The sequence below is a fragment of the Cervus elaphus genome, chromosome 1 (assembly GCF_910594005.1).
Source record: "Cervus elaphus chromosome 1, mCerEla1.1, whole genome shotgun sequence".
NCBI lineage: Eukaryota > Metazoa > Chordata > Mammalia > Artiodactyla > Cervidae > Cervus > Cervus elaphus.
This window is the reverse complement of record NC_057815.1, coordinates 47,669,014-47,688,385: the sequence shown is the minus strand read 5'-3', so window position 1 is coordinate 47,688,385 and position 19,372 is coordinate 47,669,014. Positions and strand designations below refer to the sequence as shown.

General features: G+C 48.7%; 1 protein-coding gene across 11 annotated transcripts in view; it reads right to left on the bottom strand.

Annotated features, from left to right (window-relative positions):
• GRAMD1B (GRAM domain containing 1B) overlaps positions 1 to 19,372 on the bottom strand; it is a 260,632-nt gene that overhangs the window by 59,069 nt on the left and 182,191 nt on the right. Inside the window, exons 5-7 of one of the 11 annotated variants that reach the window (XM_043901613.1) lie at positions 5,374 to 5,459; positions 4,665 to 4,732; positions 1,293 to 4,234 (exon numbers count right to left, since the gene is read on the bottom strand). The exons of 7 other annotated variants lie outside the window; for them this stretch is intronic. In XM_043901613.1, the coding sequence (XP_043757548.1) occupies positions 4,206 to 4,234; positions 4,665 to 4,732; positions 5,374 to 5,459 (183 nt within the window). In that variant the 3' untranslated portion in view covers positions 1,293 to 4,205. Of the gene's footprint in view, positions 1 to 1,292; positions 4,235 to 4,664; positions 4,733 to 5,373; positions 5,460 to 9,396; positions 9,766 to 19,372 lie in introns of those variants that run through there. 3 more of the 11 variants (XM_043901622.1, XM_043901551.1, XM_043901589.1) reach the window with 3 other exon arrangements.

Genomic DNA, 19,372 nt, shown 5'->3' with positions numbered 1-19,372 from the left:
GTACTACAGTTCCCCTAAGAGGACCGCCTGGTGACCGTGTACAGAGCTCACTCTTTGAGAGCCTGGCACTTAGAACCTAGACCTGGCAGCAGCTTTGTCACTGGGTCCAATTCCTTCTTTAAGGGAGAAAAAGCCAACGGTGCCTTGAGTGTCACACTGTGATTACCTGGTTGAAGAGAGGGGCCAGACAGCCTCCAAAGAGACGCCCTTCTGTTGCTGTTGGCACTTTTTGCTGGTCTGTTTTATTCTTGCCTTGAGAATCCTATGCACAGAAGGAGCCTGGTGGGCTACAGTCCACGGGTCACAGAGTGGGACCACAACGGAAGCGACTCAGCATATACAGCATGCATTGTCTATGGCACAGAGGCTCTCTTCTCAACTTACACTAAAGCAGGTCTCTCTCAGCCTGGTTCCAGCACACCACACTTTGGCCAGACTGTAGCATCACGCTACATTTCAGCAAGGTTAAGGATAATGCTCTTCCTTCCTATCACAGTTCATACAATGCAGCTTCAGAGCATGACACAGAATGGGTCTCCCACCACTGCCGGAAGACCAAGATTCTGACAGAGATGAACAGCTCGTTCCCTCTTTTCTGTTCTAGTAACTTGCTGAAATGTCCTGGGGGCTTTCCAAGTTGGGCCTTTGGGTGAAATAGACACAGTGTTCAAGGACAGGTTCTATTTGAAATTTGGAACCAAGAACGCAGAACTAGCTTGTTGCCAGATCAGACCAAGGGCAAGGACACTTTACAAACGGAAGCTCGACAATTCTCCAGACTCACTATCTGGCCAGTGGTTACCCCAATATTGGCTCAAAGGGTCCACGTGGCCCAGCCCCCACCCCCTCTCTGCACTGTCCCTCACTGGTCCCCATCTCTGTAGCTACTGTGTAGATAATTCAGGGCGCTTTTTATGGCCAACAATTTCCACTGACTCATACTTCCATCCCTATCTTGTTCAAGTACCTATGGAAAGTTTTTTTTTTTTAATCTTACAAAAGGAATGAAAGATAGCAGAGCCCATCCAAAACATCTGCAGCCAGCTATCTAATTTAATGCCTTCTAGGTACACACTTGGAGAAGGCAATGGCACCCCACTCCAGTACTCTTGCCTGGAAAATCCCATGGACGGAGGAGCCTGGTGGGCTGCCATCTATCGGGTCGCACAGAATCGGACATGACTGAGCAACTTTACTTTCAGTTTTCACTTTCATGCACTGGAGAAGGAAATGGCAACCCACTCCAGTGTTCTTGCCTGGAGAATCCCAGGGATGGCGGAGCCTGGTGGGCTGCCGTCTATGGGGCCACACAGAGTCGGACACGACTGAAGCAACTTAGCAGCAGGTACATACTAGGTGGGGGCCTCCCAGGTGATGCATGGTAAAGAATCCACCTGCACATGCAGGAGACTTGGGTTTGATCCCTGGATCAGGAAGGTCCCCTGGAGGAGGAAATGGCAACCCACTTCAGTATTCTTGCTGGGAAGTCCCAAGGACAGAGGAGCCTGGTGGGCTACAGCCTATGGGGTTGCAAAGAGTAGGACACGACTGAGCATGCACAGCAGGTACATACTAGATACATTCTCATTAGGGAGTTAACTTAAGTCTGGAAGAAATTACTTGTGGAGAAGATCTTAACAGTGACTTCAGTTGTTGATGAATTTATTAACTGACCAATTAACGAAAAGGCAAGGTCCATGGAAAGTCTTTGGCCAAGGAGAAAGGCAGAAGGGTATCAGTTACCCTTTTACTGGTGTTTCTGGTCCAGAGAGGTGATGGGTGAAGAAAGGGCCAGAGACTGGGCAAAGGTTGCCTGCTTTTTCCAACACAAGCCAAGGAGGACAGATTTCTCATCACAGTGGCCACAGGCTCCATCCACCCCACTCCCCCACTCCCTGGCTTTCCTGAAGCTTCTGTTCAGCCCAGAGTTTGGAATTCAATCCAGGAACAGGCATGACAAACACTATTTTTCATTTCCATGGAGACCAGGGCCTGCAATAGAACCAGGACTCCATGCCTGAAATGCCAAAACAGCCTGACCCACTTTCCCCCTTCCTACAAAAACAAAGTAAGTTCATTTGAGTCCTGCCAGAGCTGAGGGACAAGCCAGAGCTCCAGCTACTCTACAGACGTTTCAGAGGAACAAATGATGATAACCTTTGAAAACTGATGACGCTACAGAAACAGTGGACATGAATTGTTTTGCCCAAAGGGTGCACAGGATTCACCAAATTCATTCTGTGCCCTTTTCCTCACCTTCTGGAGGGATGGACTTGATGGCCAGCAATCCACTCCTGGGATCCACACTCAGGGATCTATCTACTCCCTCAACTTCTCTTGTACCACTTTCTCCTTCCCTCTGTTCTGGCCTCCTTGGACCTTTCTGTTCCTCAAACACACCAAGTTCATCCCTGCCCCAGAACTCTCACCTTACAGTTCTGAACTTTGATTCCTTTTCAGTGTTTAAGTCAAAATGCAAATGTCCCCTCCCTAGAGTAGCCTGTCTTGAAAACCACTGCATCTACTGTGCCCTCCCTGTCGCCAGGCGGTCATCCTCCCATCATTCCATTTCCCCAGTCCATGGCACTTATCAAGAGTGGAAGTTGTCTTATTTGTTGTTGTCGTTCAGATGCTTACACTGGACTGAACACCCCATGGCGGCCGGGGCCTTGTCTATTGTGTGGTTCCCCAGTGCCTCTAGCTCAATGGGATCACAGATATGTAATGCACGAATAAAGGAATGAGCTCATTCAACAACCACTGTTCAGCTACTCCGTTAAGAGATTTCTTTCTCAAGCTTGCCCCAGATCTGCCTTCTGAGAACACCAGCCCATTGGTTCTTATTCTGATTTCTGGATCCATGAAAACTAAAATGTGACATCACTTCCAGACTTTGCTGGCCTGGTCACTTTGTCTAGACATAAGTGTACATGTCTGAGTTTAAATTCTGTGCTGTTTTGTGTACCCTTGAGAAAAGTCTCTTTATCTTTCTGTGTATCTGTGTTCCTTGCCTGTTGGATGATCACAACCTAGCTTACTAGGATGGGGGACAGAAGCTTTAAAGAAAAAAAAGGCAGCACATCCCCAAAGTAAAGGGGTCCCTATAATCTGTTTACAGAGGGGAAAAGGGGGTTAGAAGTAGGGAGTGAATTTCCAGCTAAGGAATTACATCCTGTTTCTACAATTCTGTCCTGTCCACGAAGCAAAGACAAGGAGTAAAAACAGAAACTGCCGCTATTCACATCTTCAGCTAGCCCCTACTTCCACAGGGCTAGGAGGATAAAGGTTTAACATGAAGCAGAAAATGCTGCAATGAAACACAGGCACTTACTGATGATGGACAATTTCCCTTCTGAGGCTATTCACAGCAGGACAAACCTAAAGTCTGGGAGACAGTCCTGCGGGTTTGCAGGCAGTGCTGGCTGAATTGATCTATAATGACAGTCTGCAGTCTGAAAGCGGCCTTAGTGGTCATGCAATCCCACCTCCCACTGGATGCAGGAGTTGCCTCTTCGAGGCCCTGACAACAGCCACCCAATCCCCACTTCAGGTTTCCAAGGAGAGAGCACCCACTAGGTGGCTGCATACATGTTAGAACAGCTCCAAAGTTTTAAGCACCATGGTCCTTAGTTCTCCACGATTCTTGGTGATCATTCTCCATCCAGCTATCTCTGAGCTTTACAGTCTTTAGAAATTAAGCTAACTTTGCTGACTGGATGTCATTAAACAAGTAATTACTGAACACCTACTATGTATGTGTCTCCTACTGTGTTTTACATATTCACCCTGAGGGCCCCATGGGACAGCAACTGTGTTGTGGTTCTTTGTAGATACATAAGGATTAAATACACATTATTAAACACGATAATGAATACACAAGAGAAACTTAATACATTTACATTTGACCATCAATCTCAATCAAATATAAGTACAATCAACTCAAAATATTTCTGAAGCCTCAATACCACAAACCACTGGGACAAGGCAGGGAATTCAAAAGAACAGAACTTCTAGCTTCTTCTAAGTTTGATCCACAAGGGCCCCACCCACAATCTCTGCAAGAGAAATGTTGCTTCTAAAACTACAAGGAGCTTGTGCAGAATCCATTCATTCCTTCATCTGTTCATCCATCCATCCATCCATCCATCCAATTAACAGCTGAAGAGACACACTCCAAGCCAGATAATGCTCTAGGCATGAGGGACTCAGGCTTTGCCTCTAAGGAATCCACCACCTGTGAGAGAGACAGACGTGTAATTAACTAACCCTGCGGCAAGAGCTACCTGGAGTCAATCAAAACAGTTCCCCCAGTCACCTGTCAAGGAAGCCAGTCAGTCCTGGTTCGGCTCCTTCCCTGTGTGTGAAGTGAAGCTCGCTCAGTCGTGTCTGACTTGTTGCGACACCATGGACTATACAGTCCATGGAATTCTCCAGGCCAGAATACTGGAGTGGGTAGCCTTTCCCTCCTCCAGGGAATCTTCCCAACCCAGGGATTGAATTCAGGTCCCCTGCATTGCAGGCAGATTCTTTACCAGCTGAGCTGAGCCACAAGGGAAGCCCAAGAATACTGGAGTGGGTAGCCTATCCTTTCTCCAGCGGATCTTCCTGACCCAGGAATCGAACTGGGGTCTCCTGCATTGCAGGCGGATTCTTTACCAATTTACCTATCAGGGCAGCCCTCCCTGTGCGTGATCTGGGAGCAAATCCCTCCTCTCTGCACTTCGGCTTCAGCCTGTAGGAAGACTGAGTGTGAATGTGGCCTAGCCCCCCAAAGAGAAGTGGGGTGGGGGTGACAAAAAGCATATACAGGACACAGTGTGAACTCCTGAGAGCAGAGCGTTCTCTGAGACAGAGGAACCCAGATCTAAATCCAGCAAAGGATCCAGAAACAGGATCCAGGCAGTCTGGTGTGTGTGTGTTAGTCGTGTCTGACTCTTTGCAAACCTGTGGACTGTAGTCCGCTAGGCTCCTCTGTCCACAGGATTTTCCAGGCCAGAATATTGGAGTGGGTTGCCAGTTCCTTCTTCAGGATTCCCAACCCAGGGATCAAACCCGGGTCTCCCACATTGCAGGCAGATTCTTTACCATCTGAGCCACCAGGCAGTCTAGGCCCCTAGTTAATTCAGCATCACCAGCTTTCCCTCTGGTCAGGGCCACACCACGGTAGGGACCAGAGGCCGGGGCTGTCTGTCAGGAGGAAGTCCCAACGAGGTAGGCAGTCCAGGGGGTGTGCAAAGTGTAGGTCCACAGGGGTACAGAGCAGCTGTTGGCACATCTTTCCCTCCTGCGGCTCCTCCCTCACCTCGCTGTCAGAGCTGAGCAAGTGGCTAAACCCCTCCAGACCCTGTGGATTCAAACCCAGTTCTGACTCACTTTCTGCTAGAGAGCAAACAAAACCAGAGCTGAAGAAGAATCATCACGTCGGGCTTCTCAAATGGCTCAGCGGGTGAAGAACGTGCCTGCAATGCAGGACACACAAGAGATGCAGGTTCGATCCCTGGCTTTGGGACAATCCCCTGGAGAAGGGCATGGCAACCCACTCTAGTATCCTTGCCTGGAGAATCCCATATGGACAGAGGAGCCCGGCGGGCTGGAGTCCATCGGGTTGCAAAGAGTCAGACACAACTAAAAAGGCTGAAGCAAGTAAGATCATAGAAATTTTAGAACCAAGAGGTCTGTAGGAGGCTCAGCCAATCTGCCCATTTGCAGGCAGACATCTATGTCACCCAGAGAGGCTGTACCCTCATATAAATATATTCAGAAGGGGAGTGGGAGGGGCTTCTCAGATGCTCACAATAGCTTTCTATCCTGGGGCTTGCCTGGTGGTCCAATGATGAGGACTTCGCCTTCCAATGCAGGGGGCGCAGGTTCGATCCCTGGTCAGGGAGCTAAGATCCCAGAGGCCTCATGGCCCCAGAAAACCAAAACATAAACAACAGAAGCAATGTGGTAACAGACTTTAAAAAGGGTCCACATTAAAAAAAAAAAATCTTAAATGAAATGTATCTTGAGCTGGTGCTGGTTACACAGGTGTGTTTAGCTTGCAAAAATTTATCAAGCTCTACGCTTGTGATATGTGCAATTTTCTGCATATATGTGTGTGTCTATTATACTTCAATAAAAAGTTTTAAGCACACAAAATTTTAATTAAAAAAAAATTTTTTTTTGGCTGAGCCACGTGGCTTGCAAGATCTTGGCTCCTTGACCAGGGATCAAACCTGAGCCATGCAGTGGAAGTGCAGAGTCCTGATCACTGGACTGTCAAGGAATCCCAATTAAAAAAATTTTTAAAGAACATAGAAACTGAGAGATGAATGTCTGCTCTTATCAGTAGCCTTCTTTAAAATAAAATACATTCAGAGTACAAAATTCCAGGGCTTTCCTCTATGATCCTTCTCATTGTCTCCTGCAACCATCAGGAAGTTCTTTGTGATTAAAAAAAAAAAAAAAAACTTGTTATAATGCACTCAACGCCATTTTCTTTTATTCCAGCTTTCCCAGACTCGAGGTCGGTTCATTAACTACAGCACCACCTCTGTTCCTATTCTCCCTCCTTTGGATGGAATGAATCTAAGGCCTCAAACCTATTTTTAGAAGTTTAAAATCATTTCTCCTACATCTCCACCTAATCTTTGTTTAGAGTCTACCTCAAGTGACAGGGAGAGAATTAACTGATGATGTAACTCATTTCGCCTTTGGACAACTGTTCTTATTTTAGGCTCAATCTGTTTCCTGTGGCTTCCCACCAAAGGTCCCATATATCTACCCCCTTGTCAGGTGTAGAATAAATCACATTTCTCTTCCAAATGCACTTTTAAAGTGGCTTTTGTGCTCCCTCAGCCTTTTCTCCTTCAGACTTGCTAGTCTCTCCAGCCCACCCCTCAGCCAAGGGGTTCACTCTCCTCTGAATGAATTCCAGTTCATCTCAATCCCCCTTTAACTATGGAGCCCAGAAATGGTTGTAGAACAGCAAAGAAGTTTTCTGATGAGCTCAGAATAGAGCAGAACCATCACTCCATGTGCTCTGGAAATGAGACTGCAAACATATATTTTTGGAGTCATCTTCTGAATCAGAGGAATCTAGAATTAGTCACTAGTCTCTTATGTATCTCTGGCTACAGCCTTGGGGCTACAGAGAGTGCATGTATGCACAAAGTATGCTTGTATCCCTACAAGAGACACTCCCCGTGCCCTCCATTCCTTCCCCCTACTGGACAAACTCAAGTTCTGGTGGGATGATAAAGAATCCACCCAGCTCTCAGCCCAACTCAGGTTATACTCCAGTTCTGAACTGAACCTTTATACGAGCATCTCCAGGTAGGATATGAAACCACAGCAATGCTCTCAAGTGCAATGCTTGCCGCCTTTTAGTCCAAACACTTGCTCCTTGGACCCTACCTGCCTGACTTTCAGAAAAGCTGAGGTTTCGCCTGCCTGGCCAAGAGCAAAACGGTGAGGTTCCATCTGAGGTCACTAGGAAAACTGAATTCATTCAGCCCTCTCGTCTGTCACCATATAGAAGGGGGTGTGTGTGTGCAAACATGAGCAAGGTGAAGGCTGCTCACGTCTTTCACACTTTCCCAGCGAGGGCTCAGGTGATCATCAGGCCATTCTAATCAGGACTAATTCACAGGTCAGCAAATCATGACCCAGGGACCAAATCCAGCCCACCACTCATTTTTTGTGTCCCATGAGCTAAAAATGGTTTTTAACATCTTTTAATGGTTGGGGGAAAAAAAAAAGAATATCTTGTGATGTGTGAAAATTATATGAAATGGAAATTTCAGAGTCCATAAATGAAGCTTTATTGGGAACACAGCCATGTGCATTTGTCCTTCTATGTCTGTGGCTGCCTCTGCTGTACAAAGTACTGTTGAGTCATCGCAACGGAGCCGGCCTGGGTCACAACGCCTGAAGTATCTATGCTCCGGTGTCTTACAGAAACGGCAACCCCTGGCCAAACAGTGTGTGACCTTGAAAGATCTGTGCGGTGCATCTGCCTCTCCTCTGTCAAGCTGGGGAGGAGGCTGTGTCTGTGTCCCACCAACAAGGCACCTGTGTTTGACAACTCCGAGGCAGAGGAAGGGGGCTGCAAGGGCCAAGAAAAGGAGGAGCTTTTCTCCCAGGTAGGATGACAGAAGCTCCCACGCCTTCATTCTCTCCCAGAGGGGTACCACCGTCCACGGCCTCAACACTGACATACTCCAGCCACAGCAGCTCCCTGAAACACCCCTTTCTCCTCCCTTCCTCCAAGGCCAGCTCCTTCCACCCAGGTCCTAAACTTCTCCAACCCACAGAGTGTTATCCAAGGCAAAGGAGGAAGGCATGCCCACCTCCAGGCTAGCTGGGAGACAGAAGCGGAGGAGCCAGGGGGTGTCCACAGAAGCAGTTAGCTGCAAAGTGTTGTCAGAGAAGGTAAAGAAGCAAAGATCCCTTCCCCCCAGCCCTGGCTGAGCGCCTGGCTGAGTCTCCGAGGAGACAGAGCTTCAAGTCCTCCCCCACCCTCCACTTGCCTAAATCAAGCAAATAACTAACAATGCAAGGAGGTGTGGGGGAGTAAGGCCCAGCCACTGGGTATCTATTTTCTGAAAACACATGGCAAATCTCTGAGCCAAATGCCGGCTAAGCCAAAGAATAAACAAATCCCTTTATTTCCCTGAGACTGGAGCTATCAACTTGCCCTCTCCTCCTCTCCTCCCGTTAGCCAGAGCCACCCATTGGAGAAGCAGGATCTGTCTGTATGTGAGAAGGCAGCCTCACCACTGCTCTGGTCACCTCTCCCCCACCAGGGGCACCCCAGAGTTAAGTCGGTGCGTGGAGACCTGGAGAAGCACATGGCCTGTCCACACCTCCCCCAGAAGCTCTGGCCGGGTCGCCCCAGAATGCAATCCTCTGCCCTCGCTTCTCCAAGTTACAGGACCTTGAACAAGTCTCTCTGGCCAAGGGGACTGCATCAGCCTGAACCCCACCCCTCCCTCCAGCCGCCCTGGGCCCACCCCTCCAGGCTCTACAGCTCAGCTCAGGCAGTGCTACTCTGAGGAAGGTGAGGAAGGGGGAGAGAAGAGGGCCAGGGAGGAAAAAGAACGAGGCATCTCTGCAGCATGATGTCACACCGGCTGCTCTTGGATCCCCCCCGCCACAGAACAGAAGCAAACAACATGGACTCCGGAGTTACTGTGCCTGGAAAGGTTTGTGTTCTCGGCGGTTCCGGCGGCCTGCGCCAGCTGGAATCAGCACGGCAGCCAGAGAGGCAGGCCCTCGCTCCAGCTCCCGGGGCCCACATCCGACCCCTGGGCATAGGCGCCCCCCTTCCAAAAAAAAAAATGCGCGGAGGAAACAAAGATGGACTGACACACACACACGCACACACAAGCGTCCGCACGGGCGAGCACTAACCTGGCAGCCATTGGGAAGGTAGTGGAGCCAGTGCAGAGCTCATTCATTCATGCACTGGGCAGTGGGGGGCGGGGGCGGGGAGCGGGGGCCCTGGGGGCGCCGGAGGGCACGCACCTCCATGGCCATCCCACGGCCCTGGGGCTAACGGCGGGGGGCAGGGCGCTCACAAGCTGGGGGAGCTTCCTTTCTCTGCTGTTGCCAACCGCTCTGGAATGGTAAGCATGACTCCCCGTCAATTTCTACCCGCCCCCCCCCCCCCCAACACCTCCCCTGCGGCCGGTATTTGGCGTGGTCTTGCAGTCGAACCAGAACCACCGCCGAGCCCCTCTCTCCCGGCCCTCACTCCCTTTCTCTCTCTCCTTCGGACTCCCTCCCAAGACAGCTGTTCCCGGATCCTGCACGCACGCGCACAGCGCACAGACACACTCAGCCACGCACCCCTCCGGCGCGCGGACACACTCGCACACACGCACGCAGACACGCGCGCGCACACCCCGCCGCCGCCTGCCGCTTTACATAAGCAACTCTCCGGTGCAGTCAGCTTGCTCGCTCTCAATTATTCATGCCGCCCTGGAGGACGGAGCCGCTGGGGCGGCGAGCGCCGTTATTTCCTCTCCATCCCCCAACCTGACAAAACACAGGATGATGCTCCCGAGAGATTCTGCTCCCTTTGCTGCCACCAATTATTTCCCAGGTGTTGCCTATTAGGTCAACCTGTATCAAGGAGGTGATACTAAATCAAAACACAAGTGCCTGGCTCAAAATAGAGCCTTGCATCTTTCAAAGGATGACAGCTGCGCTTATTGCCTGAGCCTTGGGAACAGAGGAAGGGAAGGCAGGGCACTGGAGACCACAGAAAATGGCAGGGACTCTTCAGGGAAGCCTACCCCGGACTTGCAAGGCAGCAGGCTGTGATACCTGTGGGTCAGAGCCTTAACAAGTAAAACAGTTACATCCAGGACAAAGCAGCGTCATCTCAAACTCTAAGTGGCACCTCCAAGAAAAAAAATTTTTTTCTCCTGTCCATTCACTGGAATGGGGCTTCCCTGGTGGCTCAGTGGTAAAGAATCCGCCTGCCAATGCAGGAGATATGGGTTCAATCCCTGGGTTGGGAAGATCCCGCAGAGAAGCAACCCACTCTAGTATTCTTGCCTGGAGAATTCCGTGGACAGAGTAGCCTGGTGGCCTAGTCCGTGGGGTCACAAGGAGCTGGACACAACTGAGTGAAGGAACAACATTCACCGGAACGCAGCACTGGTACTGAAGCAGTCCAGGTGAATATTCTTTCCGATGAGAGGTATTCTATTCAGCAACGACTGTGATATTGTGAAAGTCATTTATGACTTACAAAGCACTTTCATTCACATTAATTCATTTGATTTCCACAAGAATCACCTACATAGGCTTTGTTAGGATCACAGCTAACAGAAGGATGCTGAGCCCTGGAAAGGTGGGAGGTCTCACGGCAACAAAGGCTGAGCTGGGAATCCAGGCCACCTGACCTGAAATCCCATAAAACCCCAAGGATGACTGTCAGAATTCAGAGTACCACCGGTATTTTTTGAAGGGAGGAGCAAAGGGATCCAAAACCTGGACCAAAACAAACAACAAAAACAATGGTACAGCAGCTCATTGTTTCTCAAACTTTAAGGATCTTCTTAAGCCACAGATTTTGATGTACTAAGTCTAGGGGAGGGCCCAGGAGTCGACCGTTCTAACAAACTCCCAGGTGATGTCCATGTTGCGATTCCATGGGTCACACTTTTGAGTAGCAAAGGATTGGTTTATGCATTCTCATTCTTCAGGTGTCCCTAAAGGGCAGAGTTTTGTCTGCCTGCTGCAGCTGCACAGGATGACATGCTGAAGGTGAGTAATAATTATGATCCATCGATGCCACCTGTGTCCTCACCAGACTCAATACTTCTTGGGCATCTGTTGGCAAAAAGTCTCATTCTGGGACTGCCAAGCCCTATCAGCTCATCAAGAAAGGTCTTTCTGGAATTGTTTCTACCTGCAACCTGTCGAGAGAACAGCAGCCTCACAGCATCTAGGAAACACCTAGGTTTGGACTGTCTGGCCCCCACCTCATTTACCTAGAGGAAATTTCAGTGCTGGCAATGCCTTGGGCCTCAAGCACTGCCCCAGTTCTACCTGCCTGCACTTGTCTGGTCAAGTCTGGCTTCTTCTGAAATGCTGACCACCTACCCGCCTCCCCTTCTGTTACTCCAGAAAAAGACCTCAGACTCTGGGGTCCAGTCTGCATTCAGAGCTGTGTTTTGCTGCTTTCTGGCTCTGTGACTCTTGGTTGCCCAGCTACCCTCTTCTCAGACTCATTTTCTTCATCTGCAAAAGCCAAAAATAGGTATGTCCACTTGTACATGGTTGAAAAAAAATGATAGAATAAAGGTACGAGGAGGCTGGTTATGTCCTCCATCTCTGACCTTATAACTGTAGTACAGAATATAGAATTTAATTGTAGCTTTTGTTGTTCATGCTGTTGGTTTTATATCCCTAAGCTTGTAGGCGACTTCTTTCATGTCCCTCCAACACGTAGGAGTACTGGGTACAAGGTATCAGTAAATATCTTTGCACTGACTGTCCCATCCTCCATTAAGATAGACAGCAAAAGGGTTAGTGAGGCCAAGCTGCCCACACCCTGGTCTTACCTTCTCCACTTACTACGTGACTCTGGACAAATCATACTTTCTGGAGACTTTGCTTCTTCCACTATGAAATGCACAGATTTCGCCTTTCTTCTGAAACAGCTCTACATAGCCCAATAGTGTTAGTATCTACATGATTCAGATCAACAGCAGTGGGTTAAAAAGGCAGATGCAGAGATCAGACAAAGGTCCGTCTAGGCAAAGCTATGGTTTTTCCAGTAGTCATGTAAGGGTTGGACTGTAGAGAAGGCTGAGAGCTGAAGCACTGATGGTTTCTAACTGTGTTTTTGGAGAAAACTCTTGAGAGTCCCTTGGACTGCAAAGAGATCAAACCAGTCAATCTTAAAGGAAATCAACCCTGAATACTCATTGGAAGGACTGATGCTGAAGCTCCAATACTCTGGCTAAGTGATGCAAAGAGCCAAGTCATTGGAAAAGACCCCGATGCTGGGAAAGACTGAAGACAAAAGAAGAGGATGACAGAGAATGAGATGGTTAGATAGCATCACCGACTCAATGCACATGAATCTGAGCAACTCCAGGAGACAGTGGTGGACAGAGGAGCCTGCAGTCTATGGGGTCACAAAGCGTCAGACACAACTTAGCAACTGAACAACAGTATAAGGTTAATGAACATTAGAACATGTTTCTGAAACCTAGGCCCCCTCAGCGGAGTCCTATTCTCAACCATTAATTGTGTATGAATAGACAGCCACTGATTTGTCATGAGGCGGGAAGGGGCCTTTTCATACTCATAGTGTTTACAGATTTGCACTGCTCTGCTCATCCTTCCTGAAGTCACAGTACAAACTCCAAAGAGGCCAGCTGAACCTCAGAGAGTCGTCAGTAACCTGAACAAAGCTGACCGGGCTTCCCCAGATGGAATTCCTGCCCCTGACTCAAATCTCCACATTTCAAGGGCTGAACAATTTGTTGCCTAAATTCCCAAACTGCTTTTTTGTAAATGAATTTAGGAAATTGAGGTAAGAGTAAGGTATCTTTTTCTGAATTAAACCTTTCCCTCAGAGATATGGAAAACTCACATGAGTTTCTATTTTTGAAAGGAAAAGCGGTTTCTGAGAGCCCTGTGCAGCGTCAAAAGCACTTTCCAGAGAGCACCCTGGAGGGTTCGGGGGAAGAAAAAGAAGTTAAGGCATATCTGCAAATCCAACTGAACCAAGTGGTTCCATTCAATCCAGTCCCATTCAATCACATGCTATAAAAAGAAGGTCGGTGCCTACACGGTATCTTGTTCACCTCAAGTGCTTAACAGCTGTTTCGGATAGGAATGAAAGGTAGGGATGATAAAGATAAGGTCTTATCTCTGAATCCTATGCCCACCCCCAAGGAAAACAAAAGAATTTTTAACATAGCAAATACTTCAAAGATTTTAACTAAATCTGAATTTATTGAATAATGGGCCATGCATGCATGCTCAGTCCCCTGAGTCATGTCTGACTCTCTGCAATCCTATGGACTGTAGCCTGCCAGGCTCCTCTGTCCATGGAATTTTCCAGGCAAGAATACTGGAATGGGTTGCCATTTCCTCCTCCAGGGGATCTTCCCGACCCAGGGATTGAACCTGCAGCTCCTGCATTGGCAGATGGGATTCACTAGTGCTCCCCAGCCCCCGGAAGCCCCTTAATTATGGGGAGTGATAGGCTAAAGGGAGTCTGACTCTTATCATCCAAAGCACATGTGCTTTTCTAAAGCATAAGCATCTAGGAGATTCTGAAATGTGTGGGGTAAGTCAAAGAAGGAAAAGGAACAAAGATCTATAATGTTTACTGAGAATCGACCATGCACTGGTCACATATTTTATTTTATATTTTCTTATGAAACTTTAATCAAACAGATGAAGAAACTGAGTACAGAAACCCATCCTTACCCAAGATCACACAAATATTTCTAAAATCCACGTTTTCAAGCCACACCATGCTACTTCCATAAATAAACCCCTTACCATAGAAAAGGCACTTTTAAGTTCCCTGCATTTAATCATAAATGGTTATTATCACAATATTGCATTTAGTCCTCAACACAACCCTACAAGGTAAGTTCTATTCTTCCTACTTAGGCGAGTTGTCGTTTTATTGCTCCTCAGCTCCAAATCCACCCTTCTTTGCCTTGCCTTGTGATGCTGGATCTGTACCCGCTTTGCCAGCCGCCCTGTAAGCCTCCCTGGCACCCCAGCCTGCAATCTCTCAGGAACTTCCTGTGTCTTACGCTGGGTGACAGCCACACCCATCCAATGAGCTCTGAATCCTACTCCTGTGTTGGGGCACACTTACAAATCTGTTCCTTTGTTGGGTGTTCTGCCTCAATCCTAGAGGCCATGCCTGCTCCCTATCTCTGTTATTCCTGCATTCTTTAGAGTCTGCTCTACTCATTTACCCATTAATGATTCTTCATATTAAATTTTCGCTGTTCAACGTATTGGTGTGGTTTCAGTCTCCTGACTTCTCACTGCTCTTTAGGGATGAGCAAAGAGCAGCTCAGAGGAGTAAGACACTGCCCTTGTCAGTAATAATAAAATGGCTAAAAGCTTATAGAGCAAGGGTCCTCAGCCTCTGGGATCTAATGCCTGATGATCTGATGTGGAGCTGATATTTTACAGTAATACATGCAAAGTGCACAGTAAATGTAATTGACATGTGCTGTGCTATATGATAAATTGTTTCAGTCGTGTCCAACTCTTTGAGACCCCGTGGACTGTAGCCCACCAGGCTCCTCTGTCCATGGGATTCTCCAGGCAGGAATACCGGAGTGGGTTGCTGTGCCCTCCTCCAGGGGATCTTCCTGACCCAGGGATTGAACCGGTGTCTCTTATGGCTCCTGCATTGGCAGGCGTGTTCTTTACCACTAGTGCCACGTGGGAAGTCCCAGATATCAGTAACTGGCTGTGATCAATTAATTGCAAACACCACGGCCCTCGGACCAGCTTGAACGCATTTAAATCATCCTCAAACCATCCCCCCAACGCCCCCTCCCCTGCATCTGTCCGTGGAAAAGTGGTTTTCCACGAAACCAGTCCCTGGCGTCAAAAATGTTGGGGACCATGGCTCTAAGGCATTCTAGGAGCCAAATCATTTTTATACATTTAATGTGTACTCCCTCATTTACATCACATCAACCCTCCTTTACAGATGAGGGAACTGAGGTATCTTGGAGATTAAATAATTTCCCTGGATCACACAGCAGACAGAGACCAGAGTTTCTGACCCCACCGTCCATTCTTGGCCACGCTGCCATCAGCTAGCTGTGGTCAGAGAGAAAGGGGGTCAAGGAAGCACAAGTGGGACATAGAAACACAAGAGTCTTCCACAAAGTTTGGAAGAGAAAAAGAAATTAAACTGTCAGCTGGAGAGGTCCACGTATTCTCTGAAGAATTCAAAATATGAGGAGGGACCATTAAAGGTCTTTTAAGTCAGCCTCTTAGTATAAAAGACTTGGTGTACCCTGGTCATCAGATACCCGGGAGACCCTATTAGATATCTCTTTTGGAATGAAGGCTTGTCCATGTTTTATGAACCATTAATGTAGGAGAACGGATGATTCACAGGTCCCCACTCTGCCCTCCCTGAGGTCTCAAACCCAGACTTTAATCCAGGGAAGCTGGGTCGGGGGTTCTGAATGAGTAGATGGATTGCCTGTGACCCAGATGTAACCCAAGACCTCTCATGAATACTGCATCTCTCACATGAGGGGCAGTGATGTCTACATAATTAAAACCTGAAGCAAGAAATGGCCAGAAGGGTGGGGAGAGAAGGATGAGGATTCAGATAGATCCAGCACCACTCACCCTACATGGCACACCAACACCTCCACTAAAACAGTGCTCACCGGTCAGACAGACTTCAGCAGGATAAAAGCTTTCCTGATAGTCAAACACACTTCAGCAGGACAAAAAGATCCATCCCCTGGCCCACTGGGGAGAGAACTTGCTGGGGATGGGGCTCCCCCTACAATGTTAGTCAAAGCCCATGTCACCATGCCTGCTGACACTACCCCTTTTCTAGGTGTGTGCTCAGTTGCTCAGCGGTGTCCAGCTCTTTGCAACCCCATGAACTGTAGCCTGCTAGGCTCCTCTGTCAATAGGATTCTCCAGGCAAGAATACTGAAGTAGATTGCTATCTCCTTCTTCAAGGGGATCTTCCCGACCCAGGGATTGGACCCCCATCTCCTACAGATTCTTTACCAAGGTGCCACCAATTTTCTTGTAACTCTATCCAAATAAAATAACTGACTCCTGAGTATCACCTTCTTCTCTTCTAAATGATCCTGACCATCACTCCTAGATTTTCAGCCAGGATCAAATATAAATCCACAGAATGATCTATACCAGTGACTCCCGAACTTTACTACACCTTGTAGTTTTTACACATCCCAATGCCCAGTCCCAGCCTGTACCAATTAAATCAGCGAGTCTGGGGAGTTAAAACTGGGTTTCTGTATTTTTTTTTTATGATCCGAATGTGCAGCAAAGTTTAAGAATCACTGGTATATAAAATTTTAATCTCAATTCACTTTTAATGTAGTACAGACATTCTTCTGAAAGTATAGTCTAGTGATCTGTATTTTCCAAAAGTCAAACTTTTTTTTAAACCAAGACATTTTCCCCTCTCTTTTTAGAATCTTTAGAATTAGAGTGGGTGCTTGGTGGTCATGGCAAAAATCTACACAAGAGAACAGTCCTTGTGTCCTGCCCCAGACAGAAAGAAAGCCCAGACCCCCACATTACACCTCACATGTGGAAAGGATTGGGGGCAAGGAATTGGAGTTGACTCCTGGGGAGAGAAAAAAATGGGATTAAGGCCAATGAAGATAATCTATGATCATGATTCAATGGGAAGCAGTTGGTAAGAAGAGTCTGTGTGGATCCCAGGAAGCATTGGGAAGTGAAAGTAGAAAAAGTGAGGAGGCCAACAGATCTGATCTGCAACTCAGGGGAAGGACTTGGTCTCGCAGAAGAGGGAAGGGACCATCCTTAGGCAAGTGTCCTCTTTCCTGGTGAGCTGAACTGCCCAAGCAGGAAGGCCCGCGAGGAAGAAACTGCCAGGAGGGTGGCTGCAAGTGGGGTTGGAGACCTTCAAAACACAGGCCCAGAGATAAGCTAATTATTTGATTATGCAAATGAAAGTTTAACTTGCCCACAAACCCCAGGGTTAACATGGGAGAGGATTAAATAATAATACACTTGCTCTATAAGAAGGCGATTATGAGGAAGAAGAGACTTAAGGCCAAGTGCAACATCCTCGATTAGAGACACGTGTAATGACACTACAGTGCGGTGGTTATCTGCACACGGCTTCCCTTTCAGACCCAGGCACTCATTTCCTGGCTGCCTGCCTGCAGGAAGCGCTGCGATGGGCCACACCTGAGCTCCTCCAGGGGCCCTGCCCTTGAGAAGGCTTAAGGAAGAGGGTGGCCCCCTTCCTAAGAATGTGCTCAGTTGTTCAGTCGTGTCTGACTCTTTGCAACCCCATGACTTGTAGCTCATCAGGCTCCTCTGTCCATAGAATCTTCTAGGCAAGAACACTGGAGTGAGTTGCCATGCCCTCCTTTAGGGGATCTTCCTGACCCAGAGACTGAACCCTCATCTCCTGCTTGGCAGGCGGATTCTTTACCACCGAGTCACCAGGGAAGCCTCCCTGAGAACAGACAGAAACAAACGGCTGGTCCACTGGCAGGAGAGGGAAACCTTCCCTTTGCCTCGGTTTGGGATGATCCCGAAGGGGCATCCAGAACCAGAGCTGTCCCTGGGGCTGGCCCAGGTGCGTCAGCCTTGAACTTCTCCGTCTACCCAATCTCGAGTCCCTTACCCACTTACAGGCTTGTTCCCAAGAGCACTTTCCAATAAACCTCCTGCAGGAAAATCTGTCTCTATGTCTCTTCCAAGGTCTCTTTTCAACCTAAGACACACACCAATTACCATGAAGGAATGTGCAAGTAGCGAGGTCACAGTCCTGTCACAGGACTGTCCCCGGAAGTGTAAGATAAATGCCAAATTTCAGGACCAAGAATTCAGTACCAGTCTAGAATTGAGAGAGAGAGAGAGAGAGAGACGGACCTGGCCACTTGGGACAAACAGAAGACCATGCTATGGTTTCTACCTCTGTCCGACTCCGGGGAGACTAAGCCCCCTTCCAAACCACCTCTTTGTGGCGGTAACTGACCTCTCCTTAATCCTGGATTAAGGTCTTAGAGAGGGACGCCTGTTTGCTGGTGCCCCAGTTAAGATGTTGACACGTGGTACTTAAGGACATCTCGAGTCCTTCTGGCCGCCGGCCTGAGGCTAAAGTCGCATGACCAGCCCCTCCGTCTCCCTCTCCCCACTGCCCACTCTTCCTTTAACCTAGAGAGAACCAGCCAGCTTTGGCAGCTAATAGAGCTCACACCATGGTTAGGCGCCTACACAGCACTGGGGCGGTAGGGAAGAGACGGGAGGAGCTCTGGGCTGGGGCGGGGTGTGGGGGGTGTGTGGGGGGATGGTGACAGAAGGATCCTAGTCACAACAAGGGGTCCTGCCCTAGCTTGGGGTCCCTGGTGTGTGCCAGGGAGGCTGCAGTTGCCTCCTGGCCTGTCAGGAGTTTGGCTGGTCAGTGGAATTGGGACAGAAGAACCAAGTGGAAAGAAAGCCCAAGGGCTCACTGGTCACACCCCCTGACCCAGCTCCTCTTGGATTCACTGCAGACTCTCCGGAGGGTAACTTCTGGAGGGTAACAGGACGGGCTCTCACAGGGGTGCTGAGAACCCGTCCCCCATCTCCCTTTCCTTGGACCCTGGAAGTGCCACCTCCATCCAGTCTAGCTTCTGCAGGTCTGTCCAAGCAGCTCTGCAAGGCTGCAAGACCCTGCCTGGGCTCCCCGATGATGTGAGTTGCTCCCATCTGTGGACATCTTTTCCATTCACTTCTCCATACACGTCCGGCCCCGGCAGCCAGTCTGCTCAGCCACCCTCCCCAAGGGCAGCACTTGGGCTGCCCTTTTGGCCATTGTTCCCAAGACAGGCCTCCTCCTGGTTAGGGACACAGTGTATACTTGACTCTCACTGAGGACAATGCAGGCTGAGGAAGGAATTACTGACCAGCCCCAATCCCCAAACTCACTTTATGAGACAGCACTCACCTTCACCAGGTACAGGTGCCCAGAGGACACAACTTCAATGTATCCTACCTTTTCTCCAGGACTCAGGTTCCCAATTTGTTATAAGAAACAGCTGGTCTAGGGACTTCCCTGGTGGTCCAGTGGTTAAGAATCCACCTTCCAATGCAGGAGACATGGGTCCCATCCCCAGTGGAACTAAGACCCTCC